General features: G+C 38.9%; 2 protein-coding genes across 2 annotated transcripts in view; both read left to right on the top strand.

Annotated features, from left to right (window-relative positions):
- The window catches only part of LOC110457860 (fibroblast growth factor receptor 4-like), a 55,021-nt gene extending 36,785 nt beyond the window's left edge, over nt 1-18,236 (top strand). Inside the window, exons 2-14 of the mRNA XM_021509304.1 lie at nt 5,236-5,619; nt 7,539-7,829; nt 8,974-9,270; nt 10,223-10,345; nt 11,180-11,268; nt 12,564-12,674; nt 13,009-13,174; nt 14,585-14,695; nt 15,428-15,636; nt 15,849-15,962; nt 17,158-17,269; nt 17,675-17,771; nt 18,013-18,236. Coding sequence (XP_021364979.1) covers nt 5,236-5,619; nt 7,539-7,829; nt 8,974-9,270; nt 10,223-10,345; nt 11,180-11,268; nt 12,564-12,674; nt 13,009-13,174; nt 14,585-14,695; nt 15,428-15,636; nt 15,849-15,962; nt 17,158-17,269; nt 17,675-17,771; nt 18,013-18,193 — 2,285 coding nt within the window. The 3' untranslated portion in view covers nt 18,194-18,236. The remainder of the gene's footprint in view (nt 1-5,235; nt 5,620-7,538; nt 7,830-8,973; nt 9,271-10,222; nt 10,346-11,179; nt 11,269-12,563; nt 12,675-13,008; nt 13,175-14,584; nt 14,696-15,427; nt 15,637-15,848; nt 15,963-17,157; nt 17,270-17,674; nt 17,772-18,012) is intronic.
- LOC110457853 (adhesive plaque matrix protein-like) overlaps nt 18,209-18,421 on the top strand; it is a 4,018-nt gene continuing 3,805 nt past the window's right edge. The window contains exon 1 of the mRNA XM_021509295.1: nt 18,209-18,216. Coding sequence (XP_021364970.1) covers nt 18,209-18,216 — 8 coding nt within the window. The remainder of the gene's footprint in view (nt 18,217-18,421) is intronic.

Here is an 18,421-nt window from a genome sequence, read left to right as displayed (position 1 = left end):
AGTGTGCTAAAATTTCTTCATTTTCCTTGTTTAGAATCAGAGGTGCTAGTTTCAAATCCTTTTTAGTCTGAAATCTGTATGCTTGATATTGAATAAGGTGGTTTTATTGTTTTTTGTCACTTTGAATAATATTTCTGTTCATGTTAAAAACGAAATCAACTCTCTGTATAAATATATCAGGTGACCGTTAAGGCCCATGGGCCTCTTGTTATATAGTACAAAGTTTGATGCTGATGATTTGTGTGTATATATCTACATTTATGTATTAAATTATTGTTATTTGAATATCAGCTTTATTTGCTGAGTAATTGTCCTCTACAAATCAGACTGAAAGATCACTGTTGACTACGGCATTAGGCTTGTAATTTTGTTGGTCTAGGGTGAACCTTAAATTAGACACCTCTATAGGGATATATGGGTTCTGTAAATTGATTTTGCAGTTCTTACCATGGTAGTATGTGACTATATTTCTGTGTCAAATTGTTCTAGCATGCATATATACAATAGCTCAGTCAACATGCAGGCAGTGTTTGCTGAGAACAGGGCCGGCTGTGGGGGCTGTTAGATTGTATCTGCTGATTAACGTGTCCCATCATGCTATACCACTGTTACCCCTATAGCAATAGTCTAAATGTAAATCCCAGTGGAAACCTGTTCTATAAAATGATGCTAGTGTTGGTGCATGTATGCATGTATGTTAGGTATATATATCAGTATTTATCTGGGTTTTTTTTCACAGATCAATTTTAGAGATTATTTCGATACATTTCAGTTCCTAATATCTCACTGCAGGAAACATTATAATTCGTAAAAATAAAAAACTTTACAAAATTATGTAAGTCTACCTGTTGCCTTGACTCCCGTTACAAAATTATGTAAGTCTACCTGTTGCCTTGACTCCCGTCACCTGACCAGTGTTTGTCTGACTCATCACAAACAGATACGTCCTGTTGTGGGAGTGAGGCTCTGATCACCTACGTCCTGTTGTCGGGATCGAGCAATTTATCTTTTCAAAGTTCCGTCTGATGGAGAGCTACATAATTACATTGAAGGGATAGACATGGTATAGAGGGTTTAATGTCATTTATCTATGATGGTAAAACACATACATACAGTAGCAGATCGCTATTGAGTTTAATTCCACTTATCGTCGAGTTACAGTGAAACCTTGTTCTGCTGTCATCATTCCATGGGCAATAGTTTGTTGTTATCAAGGGGTTTGGTGTCATTATCTGGGGCTTTGGCATTATAAAGGGGTTTGGTATTATTATAAGGGATTTGATGGTATTATAAGGGGCTTGGTGACATTATAAGGGGGTTTGGTGTCATTATAGGGGGCTTTTGCATTATAAAGGGCTTTGGTGTCATAATAAGGGGCTTTTGCATTATAAAGGGGTTTAGTGTCATTATAGGGGCTTTTGCATTATAAAGGGGTTTGGTGTCATTATAGGGAGCTTTTGCATTATACAGGGGTTTAGTGTCATTATAGGGGCTTTTGCATTATAAAGGGGTTTAGTGTCATTATAGGGAGCTTTTACATAACAAAGGGGTTTGGTGTCATTATAGGGAGCTTTTACATTACAAAGGGGTTTAGTGTCATTATAGGGGCTTTTGATATTATAAAGGGGTTTGGTGTCATTATAGGGAGCTTTTGCATTATACAGGGGTTTAGTGTCATTATAGGGAGCTTTTACATTACAAAGGGGTTTAGTGTCATTATAGGGGCTTTTGCATTATAAAGGGGTTTGGTGTCATTATAGGGGGCTTTTACATTACAAAGGGGTTTGGTGTCATTATAGGGGGCTTTTGCATTATAAAGGGGTTTAGTGTCATTATAGGGGCTTTTACATTTTAAAGGGGTTTAGTGTCATTATAGGGAGCTTTTATATTACAAAGGTGTTTGGTGTCATTATAGGGAGCTTTTACATTACAAAGGGGTTTAGTGTCATTATAGGGAGCTTTTATATTACAAAGGTGTTTGGTGTCATTATAGGGGCTTTTACATTATAAAGGGGCTTAGTGTCATGATAGGGAGCTTTTACATAACAAAGGGGTTTAGTGTCATTATAGGGGCTTTTACATTACAAAGGGGGTTAGTGTCATTATAGGGGCTTTTACATTATAAAGGGGCTTAGTGTCATGATAGGGAGCTTTTACATAACAAAGGGGTTTAGTGTCATTATAGGGGCTTTTACATTACAAAGGGGGTTAGTGTCATTATAGGGGCTTTTACATTACAAAGGGGTATAGCGTCATTATAGGGAGCTTTTACATTACAAAGGGGTTTGGTGTCATTATAGGGAGCTTTTGCATTATACAGGGGTTTAGTGTCATTATAGGGAGCTTTTACATTATGAAGGGGTTTAGTGTCATTATAGGGAGCTTTTATATTACAAAGGTGTTTGGTGTCATTATAGGGGGCTTTTGCATTATAAAGGGGTTTAGTGTCATTATAGGGAGCTTTTACATTATAAAGGGGTTTAGGGTCATTATAGGGAGCTTTTACATTACAAAGGTGTTTGGAGTCATTATAGGGAGCTTTTACATTACAAAGGGGTTTAGTGTCATTATAGGGGCTTTTACATTACAAAGGGGTATAGTGTCATTATAGGGAGCTTTTACATTACAAAGGTGTTTGGTGTCATTATAGGGGGCTTTTTCATTATAGGGGTTTAGTGTCATGATAGGGAGCTTTTACATAACAAAGGGGTTTGGTGTCATTAAAGGGGCTTTTACATTATAAAAGGGTTAAGTGTCATTATAGGGGGCTTTTACATTATAAAGGGGTTTAGTGTCATTATAGGGGCTTTTACATTACAAATGGGGTTGGGTGTCATTGTAGGGGGCTTTTACATTATAAAAGGGTTTGGTGTCATTATAGGGAGCTTTTACATTACAAAGGGGTTAGGTGTCATTATAGGGGCTTTTACATGACAAAGGGGTATAGTGTCATTGTAGGGGCTTTTGCATTATAAAGGGGTTTGGTGTCATTATAGGGGCTTTTACATTACAAATGGGGTTGGGTGTCATTGTAGGGGGCTTTTACATTATAAAAGGGTTTGGTGTCATTATAGGGAGCTTTTACATTACAAAGGGGTTTGGTGTCATTATAGTGGCCTTTACATTATAAAGGGGTTTGGTGTCATTATAGGGGCTTTTACATTGTAAAAGGGTTTGGTGTCATTATAGGGGCTTTTACATTACAAAGGGGTTTGTTGTCATTATAGGGAGCTTTGATATTATAATAGGATTAAGTGTTGAATGGCAGAATAGATATACTGCAATCACTTTGGAAAAAGAAAAAAAAGGACCTTGAAATGTTTTGTTGATTGGTTATCATGTGTGTCCTGATAAAAAGTGTTACATCCTACACATAGATCCACCAGGAAATGTTTGGACAGTTCTGTACCTACATTTCTATATAATCAATTAATGATTATTGTCTGGGAAATGTCACATGTTCAAACATAAGTTTTTACTGTGAGGCATTGCAGCTTTCTGTATACTGTGATGTCTCCTACTGACATCCAGTAGGGAGAACTTTGTAGTGAGATATTGTTTTAGTACACACTCTACAAACCTTTGATAAATAGAGGGATGTTATTTAAATGTCTACGTTGATAGTGTTTTACAGGGAGTGTTTGACCCTGTTGACCCTGAAATTTACCCAAGAAGTGGGGAAAGGGACAATAAGTTAAATGATGTGATATAAGTAGCATGTCTTTGTCTATCAACATGTGTTATGGTATTCCTAGTATTGACCCTTTCTGATACTTACCTCCCCTTCTACTATTACAGTATCATGATCTGACAACAATGTATCCAAGTGTTTAATGGAGGTGGGGGGAGAAAATAATTTTGGAATTCTCCCTCAGATTGTGTCCAACAGTATATACTTATATTGCCTCGTACAGCAACTGCCATCACCAAATTTATTTTACTTTTTTCGTTTGTTTTTTATCGTAATAAATGCCCCTGAATCCAATGTTTCATGTGCCCACCCTGGATGCTAACTACAGTAAATATAGTTATCAATTGTATCACCAAATGTAATAATTTTAAAGAGTTAATGTTATGCATGTTTAGTGAACAGAACACATTCTCTTAATGATATCTCTCAGGTCCCTTCATGCCATATCAACGGCAGTCGATTCCAATACTTGGGATCTTTATCTTTATCTCTACTTCTACATTCTTTCATTTCCTGACGCCTTACTTGGCAATACCTCGCTTTTGAGCATTAAGAGGAATGGTAACAACTGACTCACCCATTGTCAGTACTATGTGACCAGGCGGAGAGCGGTGCTCGGTGCCTTCAACATGGAGGGTCAGTGAGATAGCACTATAAAGTCGGCATCAGATCGGCGCTATCACAAGGAGGCACCAACATACCCTGTATCCAGCACTCATACACGCATGCAGGCCAGGCATAACACACATGGAGGCACGTCCTGAAATGGCTGTAGCTGTTAACTCAATCACCCATGAAGACGCATTTGAACACTTCCAATTCAAAGGTTGGAATAGTTCATTATGAAATTTCAGGGGTCAATGAGTTGGTAGGACGATAAACAACATGAAACCAAAACCAGCCCACGTGTCAGATTTCGGATGATTAGTTATATGTAACAGGCCTCCTGTTGGTTGAAACAGTTAACCCTAATTAAACCCTATAGTAACACTATCTTTTGTTAACCCATTGTCACAGTAGGATATTTGAAGACCAGCATTCAAACGAACTCTAAATGATTTTGCAATTTTGCAGAGATCCATTTTTGCTATGGAAATTTAAATCTTCTGCGAATATTTATTAAATTATTAATCTTTAATCACATGCGTAATTACTAACAATATTGAAAAGCAATCTACATTATTCGCCCAATTAGGATTTCTCGAGGAACCTGCTGATATCAAGTTTGTGAAAAATTTAAAGTATAAGGGAAAATTAATTAACAGTAACTCACCATTTAAAGTTATATTGAGTAAATTGAGGCATACCCAGAGAAAAGCATGAGGTTGGACTGGTAATAACCCCATACCATTTCACATCCAATTGGGGAATTGAACCCCAGCTGCCTCAAGTGGTGAAAGACAAGTACATTACCCACCGCTCCATCGTTGTTCATCTGAAAAGTGCATGCATTCAGAAAATAATACATGTTTGGTGATAATAACTTAATATAAATTGAAAAGTAGATAAGAAAGTTATTATTTCTTTTTAACTTCTTATTTCAGGAAAACTGGAACTCACTGGCCCAAAGAATTCAGCAGGATACATAGGATTTAACCGAACGTTTTCCTGCAACATTCTTGATGACGGAAAACAGATGATCAACCTGCATGATGTCATAGAACCCTACACAGTCGACTGGTTTTTCACTCCGCTGGGTCAGGACACGTCACAGTCCTTAAAGATCCTGAATCTGACAAGTGATGGGTCGGCCATGCCCCGCCTGTCATGGACTTCTGATCCCTATAAGTACGGGACGAGGTCCGGGATCGAGTTGGTCATCTTCAACCTACAGGTGGGGGACAGTGTCCATGTTGGGGACGCAGGGACATATTCCTGTGTCATGGAGGGCTCGGGGTCAATGGCTGCTGCAGAATTGTTTGTCATTGGTACGTATAGGGGGAAAGTAAAAAAAAAAAATCAGATCTTATCTTTACCTTTCTCTCCTTATCAATACAAACGGGTGGCTGGTGAGTTGTTCATCAGTGGTATTAAGCAGATGACTAAAAGTAAAATTCAGATATTTACTTTTCCCTACTTTAAAATAGATAAAAGATGTCTCACCTAGAAGTCTTGTTTGGGTAATAGTATGATCAGGGACAGGTGTCTGTAGAAGCAATTAACATCGCCACAACAGTCATGAGTGCCAACGCTGAAATAAAACAGAAGAGTAGGACAGAAAGGAAAATATATCGCAAATTTTCCAATTAGGGCAGCAATTCAGTTTTGTCTTTTTAGGTCACCTGAGCTTTGCTCAAGTGACCTATTCTAATCGCTTTCCGTCCGTCGTCCGTCGTCCGTCAACCGTCGTGCATAAACTTTTCACATTTTCAACTTCTTCTCAAGAACCAGTGGATGGATTTTGTTCAAACTTGGTCAGAATCATCCTTGGTAGATGAGGCTACAAAATTGTAAAATTGGAATTCCTACCCCAACCCCTGGGGCCAGGGTGGGGCCCCAAAGAGAAAATTAACCAATATTTCAAAAATCTTCTTTTCCAGACTCAGAGGTACTACAGTCATTTTCTCTGCATGGAAAGAAAGATCATCAGGGGCTTTACTTAAATTGTAAATTTCAGGACCCCCAAGCTATATGTTCTCCCTTGGGGAAGGGGTAAAGTTTACTATAGTTTATATAGGGAAATAGCACTTTTGGGTATATTTTGACAACTTTCTGTAGGAAATTATTTTTACTTGGTGAGAATTATCCTTGGAGGAAGATGGTTTCAAATTGTAAAATTGAGATTCCTACCCCAACCCCTGGGGCGAGGGCGGGGCCCCAAAGGGAAAATTAACCAATATTTCAAAAATTGTCTCCTCCAGACTCAGAGGTACTACATTCATATTCTCTGCATGGAAAGAAAATCATCAGGGGCTTTACTTAAATTGTAAATTTCAGGACCCCCGAGCTATCCATTCTCCCTTGGGGAGGGGGTAAAGTTTACTATAGTTTATATAGGGAAATAACACTTTTGGGTATATTTTATCCATTTTCAGCAGAAAATTACTCAAACTTAGTCAGAATCATCTTTGGTGAATGAGAGTATTACTTTGTAAAATTGGGATTCCTGCCCCCTCCCCAGGGGCTAGGGCGGGGCCCCAAATGGAACATTTACCAATATTTTCAAAGTCTTATCCTTTGATGAAGTGACAAGTATTGTATTTCACTTAGTTTACATGCTGATTTCCACATCACATCTAAACAATAAAATAAAGCTACCAGTACCTATGATATAACTCAGGTGACCGCTATAAGGCCCTTGGGCCTCTTGTTCAATTACCCCAATGCAGAAGACACAGAAATAAATCCCTGGTTGTTAGTCATCTGTCATGATAACACTCAGTGGGATACTACAGGTCTATTATTTCCCTGAATCTGCAAGGATAGCTGTGTAAACAGATTAATCTCATATCAGACCTCTGTACATGTACGTACCTACCAATTAACCCAAGTTGTATGGAGGACGGGAGACTTCCGATTTGAATCCTAAAATTAAACACTTTGTTTCAGCGAGTAGATTTGATCCACTTTTTGTATATTCTAAGATCTAATGATTTCATCTGACAGAACAACGGAAAATGTCATTTTTAAGTGCTATTTTTTGTCCATAGGGGTAACATAAATAGAAACATTTTATTGATGTTTTTAAATTTGAGCACACAGAATCTCCCCCATGGGCATCCCAAATATGTCTATATATCGCAGAAGTATCTTAATGATGGGCAGTCTGAACATCTTAATGATGGGCAGTCTGAACATCTCAACTTCTGTTCATAACTGAACACCCTTGAACCTATTTATTTTTCAGATTCCATGGGATGCTTGAACCTGAAGAATCCACTGAACTTTGTGAACCAGGAACAGGCCAAATTTGAATGTCACGTCAAATACAGGGGCAGTGAAGCACCTGTGTTGTCATGGCGACACGGAAATAAACAACTTAATCAGACAACCATAGAGCATAACGATACCTATGTGGTGTCGACGATGTCGTTCCTGGCGACATACGAGGACGACGGCCATGTTTACTATTGTCACATTGAATATCAACAAATATTTTCATCTTACTGCTCTACGACACCTCCACTTAAAGTTTACTGTGAGTTTAAAAACAGCTTAAGGCTCACTGTGAGTATGTGTGTTGAACGGGAGGTCAAGGGTCGCTGGGAGTAGAATGAAAGTTCAGGTTTTATTATTAATGCAAGTAGAGCATGGTGAAAATATATACAAATACGATACATTATAAATAATACTGTATTCAAGGAAATGTTCTCTCGGTAATGACAACCATTTTCACTCACTGTATTGAGGGTTGATTTTATCCTGACATCAGGCATTGGTACACAACTTAACGTAGAAACAATTTCTACTGCGAAGGGTTAATAATTTTACTACTAGTAGAATGTTAATCCTTCACTGAGACACTTTCTTGATATACAGTAAACAAATGAATTCTCAGTGGCATTCTCTTGTTACACAGTAAACAAACATTGTTGTTTGTGAGTCGTGATAAAAGAACAAACCTGATGATTGTCAATATTAACTGTTCCAGCACCTGTTCACCTGCTGATTGTCAATATTAACTGTTCCAGCACCTGTTCACCTGATGATTGTCAATATTAATTATTACCCAATAGTCTATATAAATTATAATTAGTCATTTTTGACTGTTTCTGGCTTTTTGTCCAATTTCGCCTGTAGGGGTGAAACAGTCAAAACTGTTTTCCCGGTCAGAGCGAATTGTTACCCGGCGCGAATTCGATGCGCATAAATCCCCCCTTNTGTCAATATTAACTGTTCCAGCACCTGTTCACCTGATGATTGTCAATATTAACTGTTCCAGCACCTGTTCACCTGATGATTGTCAATATTAACTGTTCCAGCACCTGTTCACCTGATGATTGTCAATATTAACTGTTCCAGCACCTGTTCACCTGATGATTGTCAATATTAACTGTTCCAGCACCTGTTCACCTGATGATTGTCAATATTAACTGTTCCAGCACCTGTTCACCTGATGATTGTCAATATTAACTGTTCCAGCACCTGTTCACCTGATGATTGTCAATATTAACTGTTCCAGCACCTGTTCACCTGATGATTGTCAATATTAACTGTTCCAGCACCTGTTCACCTGATGATTGTCAATATTAACTGTTCCAGCACCTGTTCACCTGATGATTGTCAATATTAACTGTTCCAGCACCTGTTCACCTGATAATTGTCAATATTAACTGTTCCAGCACCTGTTCACCTGCTAGCTGTCGACGTAGTACCACACTCTCACAAAAATAATTACAAGTCCGGAACAGACATCAAACTTCTGTGTCACGCCAAAGGTGACCCTTCACCTAATTTCCACTGGATGTTTACGCCGAAGAATATGAGTCGACCCGCTCTCGATGTGTCACACATCAGTCGCTACACGATCCGTAACGCCCAGCCTTCAAATGCCGGAACCTATGCTTGTACCGTCACAAATGTCATCAACGGAACCAAATTCCAGAAAACGAAGCTCATCATGATTGACGTATTTATTGGTAAACAAGTTTCTCAAGTTACCTCATCATGACAACATAAAGTCTTTATTGGTTAATATTTTATTGCAGGACACCTGCATCATAAATTACCATTAATAGGACTTTTATCACACCATCAACATAAAGTGGGCTGTTCTACCATTAATAGGACTTCTATCACACCATCAACATATAGTGGGCTGTTCTACCATTAATAGGACTTCTATCACACCATCAACATATAGTGGGCTGTTCAAATCGTCTTCCCTCCATCGCCTGTACTCAAACAATTTACCTGTTTTGTACATGAACAAGGCGGCTTCTAGCTTGATATCTTAGATATTGACAGTTAAAGTTTGATACAGATATTTTGCAAATAGAACTGGAGAAATCTGTCTGTTGTTGCTATTTCTCAGAAAGTTTTTGAGTAATCTATCTCAAATTTCAAGGTGCCTTTTAATTATCTGCTTGATCAAAACAAAGTTCAAATAGGTCAAACAAGATATCTAACTTACATAGAACTAATATCTCATGATCAAAAGTAATTGTTAGTTTGTTAATTGTTTAATGGCCCAGCAATAGTGAAGTCATATTGGGCCTAACAACAATACAGGACAGTTACAAAATTAAGTACACCAAAAACAAACTCAACAGTAAAAGTTTGATAGGTGTACACAAGAGTTCACTGGAAATGGTCAGATATTGTTATACGAAGAATTAAGAAATATAAAGTTTGATGGTGTAAACCAATTTCATGCAGATATTTGAAAATCTTTGAAAAATAATAGTAAGAATATCGATAATTCATGTTTGTTTGAGGGATAGCATGATTTATTGCTTTGTCTTTTTATGCCAATAAATAATGTAAAGCAGTCGATAGCTCTGCAGATTTTTATGGACAGTTTTGGTATATGTTATGTGCAATTATCATCAGATTTTTTTTGCTTATAAGATCATGAAAACTTTCATTTAGTTGCGACACCTCCGTCAGTTGGCTACCGGTACTTCATAGCTCACCAGGGTAGTGACTCGTCCTACGACCAACAGAATGGTAAATCAAAGAAGAAGGAGGAAAGTGGAAACCTCAAACCAGAAAGTAAGTCAGGGGAGGTAACTCCCAGTGCTGCTCGTGTAGGTTGGTCAGGACAAACCACAAACCAGAAAGTAAGTCAGGGTAGGTAACTCCCAGTGCTGCTCGTGTAGGTTAGTCAGCACAAACCAGAAAGTAAGTCAGGGGAGGTAACTCCCAGTGCTGCTCGTGTAGGGTGGTCAGGACAAACCTCAAACCAGAGAGTAAGTCAGGGTAGGTAACTCCCAGTGCTGCTATTGTAGGGTGTTCAGGACAAACCTCAAACCAGAGAGTATTAAAATTCAGGGGATGTAACTCCCAGTACTGCTCATGTAGGGTGGTCAGGACAAACCACAAAGCAGTGAGTAAGTCAGGTGAGGTAACTCCCAGTGCTGCTCATGTAGGTTGGTAAGGACAAGCCACAAAGCAGTGAGTAAGTCAGGGTAGGTAACTCCCAGTGCTGCTCGTGTAGGTTGGTAAGGACAAGCCACAAAGCAGTGAGTAAGTCAGGTGAGGTAACTCCCAGTGCTGCTCATGTAGGGTGGTCAGGACAAACCACAAACCAGAGAGTAAGTCAGGGTAGGTAACTCTCAGTGCTGCTCGTATAGGTTGGTTAGGACAGATTCAAAGCTCTGTGTCTTTTAACAAACTGAATTGAAATATACATGGGAAACAAGAATGTTTTGTACTTTTTGTATACATATGGATACAGGTGCGATAAAATAACATGAAACATTTGTACAATGATGAAAGCTTGTTGGTGTATAACTAACATTGTTTAAACCTCATCACTATCAGGAAGACATGTTGCTGTATAACTAACATTGTTTATATCTCATCATGATCTTGTCTGCTTTCCAGTTTCCCCTTACGCTGTGGGTGCCATGGCTACCGCTGGACTTGCTGTAATTCTCATCATCGTGTTTATCTTCCTCGCCATGAAGTTCAAGGTGAGTTGACGGTGAAACACTATCCTGTACTAATAGTAGCACAAAGACAATGCATACAGATATAGGTGAATGTTGATGTTTGTTTGTAATCAAAATAATGCTCTCTCTACAAAGGTGATATCTGACATCTGTCTGTGGTCTCTTCATCACCAAGTGTTCATCCCCCCGAAAGAAATTCAGGGGGAATAGAGCTATCCCAAAGGATGTCCAATGCATCCATCTGTCTGTCCATAGTTCTGTATTGTCTTGTTAACGATTGATCATGCAAGTTTCAAACTTGGTGTGCGGGTTGCCCTAGTGGATGCAAATTAAAGAATACAATTGAGGTCAAGGTCACCGTTTCAAAAATTAAAATCATTATGCATTGTTTGTCAGGCGTACATGGTGCCCCTGGCAGCTCTCTCATTTTGAACGTGTTCAAATTCAGAATCAGAAAAAGTGTTTTGCTATTTTAATTTTTGTCTCACCGCCACAAAGTTGTGGAAGCAAGACTTATTTAGGTGTTGTTTTTCCGCCACTGGTGTCGGCAGCGCGACATAAAGATTTTGCGTTTAAGTTAGTTTCATTGAAAGTATAAGTGCTAGACCAACCTCACTGAAAGTATAAGTGCTAGACCAACCAAACTTGGACCATACATGTATCTTAGGTAGTAATCTCAACCCATGCATTAAATGCTGGATGCGGCCTACCTTTCATGGTCCATTGACTTTGTCAGTATCTCCATCAACGTTAAGTTTTTATATTTAAGTTAGTTTCTCTGAAACTATAACTGCTAGACCAACCAAACTTGACATTGAAGGTCATTGTGATAATCTTGGGAATTGTAGGTGCGGGACAAGGATTTATTGAAGGTCATTGTGATAACCTTGGGAATTGTAGATGTGGGACAAGGATTTATTGAAGTTCATTGTGATAACCTTGGGAATTGTAGATGTGGGACAAGGATTTATTGAAGTTCATTGTGATAACCTTGGGAATTGTAGGTATGGGGCAAGGATTTATTGAAGTTCATTGTGATAATCTTGGGAATTGTAGGTACAGGACAAGGATTTATTGAAGTTCATTGTGATAACCTTGGGAATTGTAGATGTGGGACAAGGATTTATTGAAGTTCATTGTGATAACCTTGGGAATTGTAGGTACGGGACAAGGATTTATTGAAGTTCATTATGATAACCTTGGGAATTTTAGGTACAGGACAAGGATTTATTGAAGGTCATTGTGATAACCTTGGGAATTGTAGGTGCGGGACAAGGATTTATTGAATGTCATTGTGATAACCTTGGGAATTTTAGGTGCGGGACAAGAAGTTGAAGGAGCGATTCTCCCGAATGCATGACGAGCTGATGGATGATCAGGAGGTTGAACTATTAGATGAAAACATTCAGCCCATGAGGGCAGATGAGGTAAAAATCTCAGTTTAAAATGCCTCCCATTAAGAAAGAATTATTTATTTCATCTGGTAATATATATGCAGCTTAATTTACCATTGAACAACAGTACATTTTCTGTTGACAAAATACTTGGCATAATGGTAAGGATAAAGAATAATCAAAATTAAATATGGATTTGTAAAAAGTGTTTGGAAATTCATTATCAGTTACTCACAGTCATCTTATAAAAACATAACAATGAAATTGTCTTGTAGAATATTAATGATGTTGGATTTAGCAACTCCTGAGGCAGATAAAGCTTTGAACATTTGTGATGGTGTGATGACATATATTTGTTTTGTGACAGCCGACCCAGTACAGCCAGCTGAGGCAGTGTTGGGAAATACCTAGGAAAGACATTCGGCAGTCTGAGCTCCTGGCGCGGGGCGTGTTTGTCGAGGTGTGGAAAGGACGCATAAAGAAATTCCCCGATAGGGATGAGGTTATCAGGGTTGCCATCAAAAAACTTCTGCGTAAGTGCTAGTGGAGAAAGGTAAACAATATTGTTCCCATAAGAAATCAATGCCCCCCACCATTATAGTTTAATGATGGGTTTGTAACCACTTGTCAAAAGATTTGAAAACATTAACATATAACAGTACAAAAAATAATGAAAATGAGTAAATCAGAAAAGAAACATATAAATGTGATGATAAAGTTGTGTACTAATTTTTAGCCCACCATCATCTGATGGTGGGCTATTCAAATCACCCTGCGTCCGTGGTCCGTCGTCCGTCCGTAAACAATTCTTGTTATCGGTATTTCTCAAGAAGTACCCGAGGGATCTTTCTCAAATTTAATATGCAGGTTCCCCTTGGTCCTTAGCTGTGCAGGGCAACTTTTGAGACTGATCGGATAAACAACATGGCCGACAGGCAGCCATCTTCGATTTTGATATTGAAAGTTTGTTATCGCTATTTCTCGGGAAGTATCAGAGAGATCTTTCTTAAATTTTATATTAAGGTTCCCCTTGGTCCTTATCTGTGCAGTGCAACTTTGGAGACTGATTGGATAAACAACATGGCCGACAGGCAGCCATCTTGGATTTTGATATTGAAAGTTTGTTATTGCTATATCTCGGCAAGTACAGGAGGGATCTTTCTCAAATTTTATATGTAGGTTCCCCTTGATCCCTCGTTGTGTATGTTATATTTTGAGACTGATCATAAAAACAAAATGGATTAAAAGAAGAACTAAACAGATCTTTCTCATATTGCAATGATCGATTCTATTTCTTTCACATTACGTACTGTCCTAGTAAATATGTGAAATGACAAACTCACTTTGAAGGTTGGCTTTTATACACATCAGTATTAAGTTTAGATCAAAAGTTACCTCAAGGTGCATTTACTGTTAACATGACTCGATCAAACAGATTAGAGCTCGAGAAAAGAAGAGAAAAGATCGAACTAACAAAGAACTAATGAAGATAATACAAAGGTGGGCGCCAAGATCCCTCTGGTTTAAGTTTTGTTTTATGATTTGTTCATTTATTTTCAATAAGCAAGAAGACTTACCTGCAATTGATCATATGTGGCAAAAAAGGGCTGTACTTCTGAAAAAATATAAAAAAAAATAAAAGAAGGTGGAAGCTGTTCATTTTCATGTGATAAAACTATTTATTAAAGAAGTTAAAAATCACAGTATATATTATCATTATCTCTATGTTCATATGGCTATAAAACTGTTTACAAAGATCAAAAGCAATTCATGATGTTGAAGGTGGGGGGCCAAAGCTCATTGTGATGTCATAGAAATCATACAGGGTTGGACTAGAAATCCAACACAGAAACATCATAGATTAGTTTGACCAGGGTAAGAATGTAATCACAAGACCTATCTACAAGGTCTTCGATTATTATTTTTATTATATTTTTTTACAGCTGAAGCAACTGAGAAAGGTCGCAAGTTTTTCCTCGCTGAAATGGAGGTCACCAAGGTTTTGCAGGCTAACATCAATGTGATTCAACTCATTGGTTGTTATACCCTTCATGGTATGTAATCTCACACCTAACTGGTTGTTACTCCTTACATGGTATGTAATCTCACACCTAACTGGTTGTTACACACTTCATGGTATGTAACCTCACACCCCATTGGTTGTTACTCCCTACGTGGTATGATGTAACCTCACACCTAACTGGTTGTGACACCCTTCATGGTATGTAACCTCACACCCCATTGGTTGTTACTCCCTACATGGTATGATGTAACCTCACACCTAACTGGTTGTTACACCCTTCATGGTATGTAACCTCACACCCCATTGGTTGTTACTCCCTACATGGTATGATGTAACCTCCCACCTAACTGGTTGTTACACCCTTCATGGTATGTGACCTCACATCCCATTGGTTGTTATACCCTTCATGGTATGTAACCTCACACCCAACTGGTTGTTACACCCTTCATGGTATGTAACCTCACATCGCATTGGTTGTTATACCCTTCATGGTATGTAACCTCACACCTAACTGGTTGTTACACCCTTCATGGAATGTAACCTCACACCCCATTGGTTGTTATACCCCTCATGGTATGTAACCTCACACCCCATTGGTTGTTATACCCTTCATGGTATGTAACCTCATACCCCATTGGTTGTTACTCCCTACATGGTATGTAACTTTACATCCCATTGGTTGTTTCACCCTATATGGTATTTATTATCACAGCTCAATGGATGTTACACCCCACACTGTATGTAATCTTATGTCTGATTTCAGAGCCCTGGCTTTTAATGTTGGAGTATGCATCAGAGGGTACTCTATATAGCTTCCTCCAGAGGTGTCAACCTGGGGCCCAGAGGGTGGAGATCACCACGTCATCTTCCAAGTCTTCTGCACGACTCAAAAACCACAAGGTTGACGCTCATAAAATGTTAGCTATGTCAGCACAGATTGTCAACGGACTTCAGCATATCTCAAAGTTCAAGGTGGGCATGTAGCTGTCATAATTGTGTACATAAAACCTGAAACCCCTTGCTTTCTCTAATCTTCAAAAGGCTTTTTAAATCAATTAATGTGGGGAATGTATGTCTGCGCTTTGGTTTCTGATAGATGCTTTAATTCTTTTTGATAAAACAAGGTACGCATGTAAAATCTCATACAAAGACTAAGTGTGTTGATGTCCTTTGTCCTGTTACAGTTGGTGTGCTACAGACTACGCTCAGCCAGTGTGTTGGTAGGGAAGGGGGCCGTGTGTAAACTAACCGGGTTTGGTTTCCCTCAGGACGTCACAGAACGAAACCAGTATGAGGCTGTAAGTAACACCAGCAGGCTTTCCTTAAAATCCAAGATCACACTGCAAGCTATTACACATGTGTAATACTAGATCACACTGCCAGCTATTACACATGTGTAATACTAGATCACACTGCCAGCTATTACACATGTGTAATACTAGATCACACTGCCAGCTATTACACATGTGTAATACTAGATCACACTGCCAGCTATTACACATGTGTAATACTAGATCACACTGCCAGCTATTACACATGTGTAATACTAGATCACACTGCCAGCTATTACACATGTGTAATACTAGATCACACTGCCAGCTATTACACATGTGTAATACTAGATCACACTGCCAGCTATTACGTTATGATAGTTATGGCATGTATGAATCTGACATGTAAATATATACGCACATGGAAATGAGTTTAGACTACGCTGTCACACACTCGAGCACACATGCACATCAATAACATGGCTTTATTTCAAAGTGGTACAGGGCCTAACTGAATATGTATAATGACGGCTACACGGCCATATGCCGAAATGAGATACTGACGGCTACAAGGCCATATGCCGAAATGAGATACTGATGGCTACAAGGCCATATGCCGAAATGAGATACTGACGGCTACAAGGCCATTTGCCGAAATAAGACACTGACAGCTACAAGGCCATATGCCGAAATGAGATACTGACCGCTACACGGCCATATGCCGAAATGAGATACTGACGGCTGCACGGCCATATGCTTATTAAATAGATGACGACATGGTTCAAATTACAACTCTAAAACTCCTAAAAAAATACTAGTACTGTGACTGATAAAATATCTACGCTAACATTATTCTATTGCGGTTGAGTGACCCTATACCTACAGCTACTCCTACAGTAGAAAAGAGGTGAGCCGAATCAGTCTTGTCAAGATTTTTATTCTGACTGACGAGGCACACAGGTGCACCAGCTGAAATAGACAAAACACGGCAATTTGCACATGCAATAGTCGCGACAAATTACTCGGAACATTTCCGCTGTTGCTATAGAGTTCCGAACAGTATATAAACTTCCGGTATATCGATCATGATGACAGTCGTCAAATATAACTCTTTAAAGTTTACAAATTTACTTTACTTTTACAAAAACATAAAATTTGACTGAATTTCTTGAGAGATTTCCCTTGATATCTTGTTATAAAAAATGATACTTTTCCCTTACAGGACTCCTTACCAATCCGCTGGATGGCTCCAGAATCACTATCCCATAATATGTACAGTACACAGTCAGACACGTGGTCTCTAGGCGTGGTTATGTGGGAGATATTACACTTTGGTAAGTACTCCATCCCATAATATGTATGATACTCCATCCCATAATATGTACAGTACACAGTCGGACAGTTGGTCTCTAGGCGTGGTTTTGTGGGAGATATTACACTTTGGTAAGTACGTACTCCATCCCACTATTTGTTTAGTACTCCGTCCCATAATATGTATGATACTCCATCCCATAATATCTTTAGTACTCCATCCCATAATTTCTTTAGTACTCCATCCCATATGTATGCTACTCCATCCCATAATATGTACAGTATGCAGTCAGACACGTGGTCTCCAGGCGTGGTTATGTGGGAGATATTACACTTTCATGGTCCCTGCTGCCTATTATTGTTACCAGGTAAGTGATATTACTAATTATGTCGTGTCCCTCATTAAATTTTAATTTTTATACTGAAAGGAGCCACACCTTACCCAGCCTTTGGTCAGGATGAACTGCCAGACAAAGTGATAGACGGATACCGCCTTCCTGCCCCGCCTCACTGTAGTGATGAACTGTAAGTCGTTATACTGCACTAAATACTGTAAACTGTATGATGTAAAATCTTACTTCTGGTTTCATTTCATGCAAGATTCATAAAATGAGTTGAACAGTACTGCTATTAATATAGAAGAGAAGTAAAACTTTCGTTGGGTAAATCCAACATCGCATATTTGGTATTCAGTGTCATTGGTTAAAAGTTGGACAGAAAAAATATGTAATTCAGGATAACACAATTGTGTTCATTGCACACACAGATACGGGATAATAAGTAAGTGTTGGAGTGCCCTGCCCGAGAATCGTCCCGACTACGACACTATAATGACGGAGCTGACAAACCTGGCTTTGGAGGACTCGGCCCACATCTGCCTTGACAAACTGCCCACTTTCGCCAAGGCCCCAGAACACTACAGTGGGGACGACTCTGACAGTCTGTGAGTTCAACGTTACAGAATGGTGAAGTACTTAACATACATAGGGACCCGAGTGTCTTTGTGTACTTCTGAAGTTGTGTACCGTTCCTAGTTACCCTGGTGAACTTCAGACGTTGTGTAACGTTCCTAGTTACCCTGGTGAACTTCAGACGTTGTGTACCGTTCCTAGTTACCCTGGTGAACTTCAGACGTTGTGTAACGTTCCTAGTTACCCTGGTGAACTTCAGACGTT

The sequence above is a fragment of the Mizuhopecten yessoensis genome, unplaced genomic scaffold, assembly GCF_002113885.1.
Source record: "Mizuhopecten yessoensis strain PY_sf001 unplaced genomic scaffold, ASM211388v2 scaffold9341, whole genome shotgun sequence".
Lineage (NCBI taxonomy): Eukaryota > Metazoa > Mollusca > Bivalvia > Pectinida > Pectinidae > Mizuhopecten > Mizuhopecten yessoensis.
The sequence above is the reverse complement of the archived record's forward strand: the minus strand, read 5'-3'. Positions and strand labels throughout refer to the sequence as shown.